A 9,101-nucleotide genomic window follows, 5' to 3' on the forward strand; every position below is an offset into this window, starting at 1 on the left:
CTGGTCCCAGAAGAAATTTTAAGCACCGCTGACAAGCCAGCTTATACCAAGCAGGAAAAGGACACTGCAGACGCCCAGGAACTGACATTAACCAAAGAAGGATGGTACCTTACCCCTGATGACAGGATATGGATTCCAGAGTCTCTTTCGCGGCCAATAATTCAGAGGTACCATGATTCAACCCACATAGGACCCGATGCTACAACCAAGCAGCTGGAAAAATGCTTCTATATAGCCCACCTCTACCAACTGGCAGCCCAGATTTCCAGGAAATGCCTGCTGTGTCAGAAGAATAATCCCAGAGCCGGACCACTGGCTCCCCCAGGGATTCAGCACAGTGGAACGGCACCTATGGAAGATCTTGTCGTGGACTTTACTGAATTACCCCGTTGTGGACTACACCGCTACCTGCTGGTGGCAGTGTGCACCTACACCGGCTGGGTCGAAGCATGGCCCACAAAGACTGAAAAGGCATTTGAAGTAACCAGGTGCCTGCTTAGGGAAATCATCCCTCGCTATGGATTGCCAAGGTCCATAGGATCTGACAATGGACCAGCATTTGTTCATGCCGTCCTACAGGGACTGGCAAAAGCGCTCCAGATCAACTGGAAGCTGCATACTGCTTATAGACCCCAGAGTTCTGGAAAGGTAGAGAGAATGAACAGGACTCTAAAGAATCAGCTGTCCAAGCTGACACAGGAAACCGGGTCTAATTGGGTGACCATGTTGCCCTTGGCGTTACTCAGGGTCCGCAGTCTCCCGTCAAAGCGAACCCACCTGTCTCCTTTTGAGATTTTGTTTGGAAGACCAGTTCCATATGTTAGAATGTTAACTCCATATGCTAGCCAAGATGTGCAATTGAATAACTATGTACAGTCACTCTCCCAAGTTTTCTCTTATCTCAACAGGTGGACCCAGGCTCGCACCCCTTGTGTGTTAACTGAACCGTTCCATCAGTTCGAGCCAGGTGACGAAGTGTGGGTGAAAGACTGGCAGCGAGCCCCCCTACAGCCTTGCTGGAGGGGACCCTATACTGTGCTACTCTCTACACCTACTGCTGTGAAGGTTGCTGGCATCACCCCGTGGGTCCACCATACTCGAGTGAAGAAAGCCATTTCCGACTGGACAGTAACACCAGATCCAGAGAACTCCCTTCGGCTGACCATCTCCAGGCGCCCGGTAGACGACCGCCCTGCTGATATCACTCCGGAAGCTGATATCTCTACGCACGGCTGAAGAATTGGATGGGAGGGGTGCCCATCGGGAGTACCTCCAACGTTCCAGCCTTGCAGCCTTTGCCCCCTGATAATGTCCAGAACCCCGAACGAACCTTAGTGTGCATTATATGGTGTGAGGAGGAAGCAGTGGGGATTTTAACACCGAGTATTTGTCGTTTGCAGGCAGCTACCTATTCGTGTGGGTGTGTAGTGGCCCATCCACCGTGGGTATCCTCTCCTTGGGGGGCAAGGTTGTTCTCTACCCATCGGGGGTACCACCATCCCCCGGGGATTGAGGGATTTTATCTCCACACCATAGGGTTCGACGCTTGGAGGTATCCCTGACCTTGTTTCCCTAACCAACTCGGGCGCCCGTGAGCAGCGTCCCCAACGTGAAAACCCGTGCCGGGACTGATCCAGGAAGTCCACCAGGACATTTAATATTTTCATAAGGACTTTTTTTTTTTTTTTTCTTTCCTCTGTGTTATCTGCTCTATGCCCCACAGCCCTGACCCCACTGAGCCATACTGCACTTATTGGCCTGATGGCCTCTGCTACGACTGGTTCGTTTTGCCGGTGGTAAGAGATGGTGTGCTCTATGGCTATTGGAAACTGGGATTTGATGAGATTGCCGTATTAAAACACCCCACTGCCCCGTTGTGGCTCCTCTCCCACACCACTGTCCAGCACGCGTGGATAGTGCTCATACGGGAAGTTGCAGAGACGGTCGAAATCTATCGAGTTCTGGACCGCTCTTGCACTGTACCAACCTCATTTGATAGATCAGGTCCTACTCTTAATGCAGGCGATAGATGGGACGGAACCTATCTTAATGCAAGTATTGCAGGGGTGGGAGCCTTAACCGGGTGTGCATTGAAATTGCTAAACAAGTACCAGTAAGAATTTCCACCCCAGGATTTCAGCTTCCATATACTCTGGTCAGTAGGGAGGCAGCACGAGAGTTCAATCCACCCAACAGGGTTAGTAGAAAAATTGACCCACATAGTGGGAGCATCAGCTCTCCGGTGGACTCTCATCCTTGAGGCTCAACAGGTAGTCAGGAACAAATATCAGTGGGCTCTTCAACAATGAGCACACCCCCTGAATATTGGTGGGAGGAACCATGGAAGGATTGGGGTTGGTGGATAGGGGTTATCTCAACCGCTCTTGTCATATGGATGTGTGTTTTCTTTTGCTGGCATGAGCGTCACAGGCTCTGCGGGAGACGACGGCCAGATCCTTCTATCCCCATGATGATCCTCATAGTATATCTTATGTTGGCTATTGTAGGGGGAGAGGCAAGGACTGGCAAGCAAGGCCAAGGGGGAACAGGTTTGTTAAACAAGACATCCAGGGGAGAGGATTACCATAAGATGTGGGAAGACAATGTTTATATCAAAGATATGTTTAAGTTCGCTACTATGTTACAACTCTCCGATTGTTGGCTGTGTATGCATATACCACCTTATGCGCAACGGCCAGGTTTGATGCTACACGGAATTCCCATTGATACCATCTTTACCATAGAAAATACGTTGAACCCCGAGGAAGCTCAATGGCCGCCTGTAAAAATAGCCCTGTCCGAGCCAGCCTTTATTTGTTTGAATTTTTCTGAAGGGTCAAATCCAAGAGGGATTTACCCCAATTGCCATTATGTCCTAAATTTTGTATTCAATAGGACCTGTACCGCCTTCTTTCCTTATGGTAATACCTCCCGGTGTTATCAATCTGATACTAGCTCCAAATTACTGACAGACATGCACCACCTCCACGAAAGCTCTAGATCCAACTCTTCCGTTAAAGCCCTGTTAAACTTCACTGAGGAGCAATGGCACATGAGCCTCCTGTTTTCGCAAGCCTTCCAGTGGTCAGAGCAACGCCGAAACACCAGTCGCCTTCTTCCGAAGGAACTGTGGTTGATTTGTGGCGATGCAGCATTCAAAACTGTTCCCCGAGACCTTACTGGAGTCTGTACCTTGGGAATGGTGATCCCCCTTTTATATAAGGTGGAAAAGCTACCAACATCTCTCAGGTTGCGTAACCGCAGGGCAGTAAATACACCTATTAACCACTATATTGGGACCCAGATATCACGAGCCCTGCTACCTTCTTTAGGGGCAGCCATGAATTATAGAGATCTCCATCTGCTGGCCAATTGGACAGAAGGATTATTCAATGATACCATAAAAGCATTGAAGGAGCTCAATCGAGAGGTAACTGCTATGAGGGAGGTTGTCCTACAGAATCGCTATGCTTTGGATGTGATGTTGGCCTCAAAGGGTGGGGTTTGTGCCCTGGTTCATTCTCATTGTTGTATGTTCATCCCAGATAATAATGTCAGTATTTCAGCCACCATCAACCACATGGAAACAATGATAGCTGAAAACCCGCTGAAAGCCACAGGGAGTGATGCATGGGGTTGGTTGTATTCCTGGCTCCCTGATGGCAGTTGGCTCAGGAATGTTATAGTATTATTAGCAGGACCGCTATTAATCCTTTTGCTTCTTTGCCTCTGTATCCCCTGCTTATTGCAATGCTTGCAGCAAATGATGCAAAGACTCCTGTCACGGAAGCTAGGACCCACAGTCATCGCTGTGATGAGGGAGTATAGGCCCATACCCCAGAACGAACCTAAGTATTAGGTTGTTCAGAAGAAGAGGAGGGAGTGAAGGGAGAGGGGAACGGTAAATCATTAATATTATCTACACATAGTAAATTCCGGCACTCTGCTAGGATGGCTACACAAGCTCAAACTCAAAAATGCAGTTATTTGCAAAGCCTAAATCAGACAGGTCAGAAGGTCGTTTCCTGCCTAGCCAAAAACTGCTGTCAACTAAAAACCACTAGCAAGATGTTTCCTGCTTTGCTTCTGCTTTAAGTAATGCAAGATAAGAAGAGATACGAAGGGAATGCTTAGCTAAGCAAAAGAAAGACACGTGTACAAGAAGGTGGGAGGGGGTGCTTACTGAGCAGAGAAAATGCTTAACCAGCAGAGGAAGTGCTTAGCTAGCAGCCTTAGCCAGCAAATATTGATATGCCCTAAAAGGGAATGAGTTGAAAACTTGCCAGCTGATTGGGGAAGTTTTGGGGGGGAGGTATGGGAGGAGGGTGAATGCTTTCAGGTATAAAGATGCTTGCTGAACATGGTAACAACACAGTCAGATTTCAGAAACTATATTCTGCTGGCTGTCTCTGTGCACAGATTTGCAATAAAACTCTTTTCTCCAAAGAAGAAACTTTCCTGGAATTTTTTTATTCTCTTCTCGGTCCTGGGGACGCGGGTAAGCAATTCTCTGGCAAAGTAAAGGGCCTAAGCCTACATGCTAAGGTTCCACCAAATTTCACAAATGATTTGGATGTATAAATAGATTTAGGTGTCCACAGGACTAATGGCGGGAAGGGAGAAATCAGCATTAAGTTTCTTATTGAGCTGCTTTCTTCTATTCAGTGTTCAGCAAGTCAGATATTTTTAGTGTCAAGTTTGCAAGAATTACATCAAGGTTGTAGAATCAGTTCTGTAAGAGTCAGATCCCAAAAACCTCCTCAGAGATATTCCTTCATATTTTTTAAAATAAAGACAATGGCAAAACAAGATACTGATCCTCAGCATGGAATTTTCTAAGGTCAGTGCTTGGAATGAGAAATGTGAAAAGGGGCCCAAGTAAATTGATGGGGGCAGTGTTGGTTTTCATAAAGGATAGAAATAGCATAGCTTAAAGAAGATCTAATGTTTGCAAAGTCACTTGCAAAAATTAATATATGGAGCAAATACAGTCTTGTATATTTAATAAGACGGACATTTTCAGTCCAGAAAGTGATCAAAGTCTGGCTTTCTCCCCAGAACTCAAATGTAAGTTTAGCAGATACAGTAAATTACCTTGCAATCATTTTGCCTTAAAAGAAATAGAGCCCCGGGCATCCAAAATTACTTCAAATAGGGTCTGCTGCCAACACTGGAAGGAAGGAGTGTGAACCAAAACACTCATCACATTGGAACTCATGATGAAGACAGAAACAACATTAAGATGCTTCTGTATCTCAAATGCTGCTTCACTCATTCCGCACTGTACACTTGTATAGTGACTTTTTTTCTCATTGAATTCTGGAACTACTTAATATACTAGATTGGGTCGACAAACTATGGTTCCCGGGCTGGATCAGGCCCAGCAGGATTCTAAATCTGGCGCCCGGCAATTGCCCAGGTGCTACAGAGGAGTGAGCAGCGGGGGTGCGACGGGCGGCTCCATGTGGTATGCAGCCTTGCTGCAGAGTCAGGAATTACTTGGGGCGGGGAGGGCCTTTCCTGGGAGGGGCTGCGCGCAGGTGGGCGCCAGAGCAGCCCAAGTCCCTTTCCGTCACAGGAAACATCGCAGGCGCCGCCGCTCTAGCTGTTGCCGTCTCAGGAGGCGGAGATGTGCATACGGCTTCTCGGGTTGGGATCCCTCAGCTAGGAAGGGAGGCTTCACGCTGCCTATCGGAGCAGCCCCAATCCCATTCCTACTTGTGTGCAAGCAGGAGGGGGTGGGGATCTCTCTACTGGGGATTTTTTAAAAGCACCTTCCCATGTGTGCCTCAAGCTTCACCTGGCCGCTCTCTCACCCTCATCTACTTTTTGCAGAAGGAGCTGTGCAGTCCCATGTTGCAGCAGCTTTAAAGAAGTCCTAGTTTTTTTCTTCCTTTTTCTGAGTGTGTAAAGGTCAGGGGTGGATATGGTCAAAGGGGTCTCTGGGGGACTTGGGAGTCTGCCTCCCTTTTTGCAAGAAGGCACCTGTGTTGGTGGTGGCTCAGGGTTTACCCAGCGCCAAAGTCCAGTCACACACACCTGGTGCCGCTTCTTCGGAGCCACCATCTCTCCTTAGCCTCAGCCGTTCATTCTCCTCCCCCCAAAAATATAGTCCGGCCCCCTGCTGAAAACGTTTGCTGACCCCTGCATTAGACATATATCAGGCCACAACTGGTCATAAACTTATTGACTAAAGTTAATTATACTGCAGTCTATTTCCCTCTCCATTTTCCTTTTACAAGCAGTTAGGCCAAGAGTTGTCAACTACCCCAGACCACCAAGCGGGTAAGTGGGTGGGGATTTGAACACATATATCTCTGGTCCAAGTCCAAAATTCTGTCTCCCCAACACCACACAAGAGGCTTCCCAGCTCCAAGTTCACATCCTTAGAGCTCAATCCTGTGCATGCTAACTTTGAAGTAACCTCTATTGCATTCACTGACACTTATTTCCAAGCATGCATGCATAGGACCAGTCTATCAGGTATTATACTCTCCTATGGTCTTACACAAAACAGCTCTCAGAGTCACATCAAAGCAATTACCGTACTTTTCCATGTATAAGACTATGTTTTATTCTTTAAAAATCATGCTAAAAAGCGGGGGTTGTCTTATACATGGATGGTGCATAGGGTGGACCTTTGATTGGTTGCTGCCACGGCTGTCAGCGGCTATTGTGCGTGTTATTGGTTGCTGCGTCAGGGACAGACAGGAGGCGGATTTAGTGATGTGTGTGAATGAGCGATTTTCGGCAACCCCCCCCCCCAAAAAAAGCTCAACAACTCTGGGCAATCCTCTACAAAAAAAGTTCAACAACTCTGTGCCATCTCCCCCCATTTTCTTAAATTTGAGTCCCCCAAATAGGGGCGTCTTATACATGGGGGTGCCTGATAGACGGAAAAGTACGGTAGTTAGTTCTTGCCACTCATAAGCCATCCTCTGGTTACACAAGCAAGGTGAATACAACAAGGCTCAATGGTAGTATTTCTCTTTCTCCCCACCTCTAAATTCTGTCAATGAATGTTGAAGTGAGAGCTCCAAATTCTATGAACATACAAATGAACAAGAACAAATGAACATACTCAATATTAGTCTTGAATTTCTACTACTCACTCATCAGCAGCACAAAAAGTAAAGTGTAAAAAAGTGTTTAAAAATCTTCATAAGCATATGATAGGAAGGGGGGAAGGAGGGGAGACTGGGGATCAGAAATAAAAGTGGAATGGGGGGTCCTTTATCTGGAATTCTGCACCTATTGGCCAACTACAGCATTACTGCAAGACCCCATCAGCTCAATAACAATCAACTATCTTTCAAAATACTGTTTACCAGAGGTGAACACCTTGTATACAATACAAGCATTCAAACTGGGACTTGAAAAACAGGTAACAATAGGAGTCTTGAAATAATGAACCACAACACTTACAAGACAACATGGCAGAGATCTAGTTAACACCTGCAACAGAAGAGATCAAAGCTAAACTGGCTGGTCATAACAATTTCTGATGTCCAAGTTCTCCTAGTACCTGCATTGCTGAAGTTGTTTATCTTGAACAGCTAGCAGGGTGCAGTGTGCACATTTAAACAAATGAGTGTATGAAAGATCTTTTCCCAATACGTGGGGTATGATAGCTGGCATCAGATTAATTAGGACAGCTAAATCTACATTGTAAAAGCCTCCCACTAATCCAACAGCTTCTCGATTAACATTTTGCCCTCCTGCTTATTAACTGTTTCCAGTATCACTGGCTATTTTAAAACAGCATGTGCTGTTTCAGGCACACAAATGGGGGAGGGGGGTTTAGGTGGTCACTGACCATTAAATTAACAAGCATGCTGAAGAAAAGCTGGAAGGTTTAAAGAGTAACAGCAAAGAAAGGTTGCAGTATGCCTGTAAGCACCATAGTCAACTGGTAATGGGGACCTGATGACCCCGCCTGAGCGCACGCACACACACCCATCCCAGCTGTTATCTGCCACACAGATTGTTTTCACATTTTGCTCCTATGTACCCATTTAACAGCTGCACAAACACCCCACAAGCACATGAAAAAGAAAAAGGTTGCTGTAAGTAGCACAGGGCTTTGAAATGTCACTGTCACACAAGGGTGTCACCACCAGCCCTCAGTCCTGTCTCTATGCAGCTCCCTAGTTCTGCATCAGCCCTTCCTGCCCCCCTAATTTATGTCACAGCTCCACCTCCTTGTTCCTCCACACATCCTCGCAGGGGACCACTCTGCACTCCCCAGAGGGAGGCAGGCGGGCGGGCGGTCTTTTGCCTCCACCCAGCCCATTCCTCGGCCCCCTTGCAGCTCCCTTGCCTGAGAGCGAAAGGACACCAGAGACCTCCCACCCCCGCATCTCTTTGCTTTGTGGCTTCGACAGATCAGCCCCATCCAGGATCAATAAGCTGCCCCATTATCCCCCACCCTGAGCAATGGGGAAACTGCAGCTCTGTGGGGCGAGGGACCGGCTGCCCTTCCGCCGCCGCCGCCCGCCCCCTTCCCCGCTGCCCCACAGCGCAGGCCGAGGGCCGCCCTTCCGCCCCCATCGCCACAGGATCCTGCAGCTCCTCACGAACGATTATTGTGATTAATCCCGGCTTATTATTCCCATTCCCTCAAATGCCCCCCGGCAAAAACGGAGCGAGGAGGCGGCGAGTCCGTCCCCCCCGGAGCCCCCCCCCCGGCCCCTCACCCTTCACGATGCGCTCCGTCGTGGACAGTTTGCCGCTCTGGGCGCGCCCGGACATGGTCCCGCCTGCCCCGTCGCGGCTCCCGGGACCTTCGTGCCTCCCCGCGGGAGGGGCCGGGACTCCGGCGGCGGCGGCAACGGCTGAGCAGGCCCAGGCGGCGCGGGCGGGCGGGCGGGCGGGCGGAGGGAGGCGCGGACGGGGGAATCCTCTCAGTGCCGCGGCGGCGGCGGCGGCTGTCTCCACCCGAGCCCCCCGAAGCTGCCCCTACCACGCATGCGCGCTGGCTCTCCCCCGCCCCTTCTACGGCACACAAGGCGCAAGCTGTCAAGGCCGCCGTCTCTCGGCGTCTGGCGCGCAGGCGCAGGCGACTCCCTCGCTCCTTCGGGCTCGCTCTCTCGCCCGCCCCC

At 49.1% G+C, this 9,101-nt stretch overlaps 1 protein-coding gene across 4 annotated transcripts in view; it reads right to left on the minus strand.

Annotated features, from left to right (window-relative positions):
- PPP3CC (protein phosphatase 3 catalytic subunit gamma) overlaps window positions 1-9,066 on the minus strand; it is a 90,481-nt gene extending 81,415 nt beyond the window's left edge. For 2 of the 4 annotated variants that reach the window (XM_083588738.1, XM_083588736.1), the window contains exon 1: window positions 8,697-8,971. In XM_083588738.1, coding sequence (XP_083444864.1) covers window positions 8,697-8,751 — 55 coding nt within the window. In that variant the 5' untranslated portion in view covers window positions 8,752-8,971. Of the gene's footprint in view, window positions 1-8,696 lie in introns of all 4 variants that reach the window. The other 2 variants (XM_083588737.1, XM_083588739.1) reach the window with 2 other exon arrangements.
- Between the last annotated feature and the right edge of the window lie 35 nt (window positions 9,067-9,101).

Source organism: Podarcis filfolensis, assembly GCF_964270895.1.
Source record: "Podarcis filfolensis genome assembly, chromosome: 15".
NCBI classification, from domain to species: domain Eukaryota; kingdom Metazoa; phylum Chordata; class Lepidosauria; order Squamata; family Lacertidae; genus Podarcis; species Podarcis filfolensis.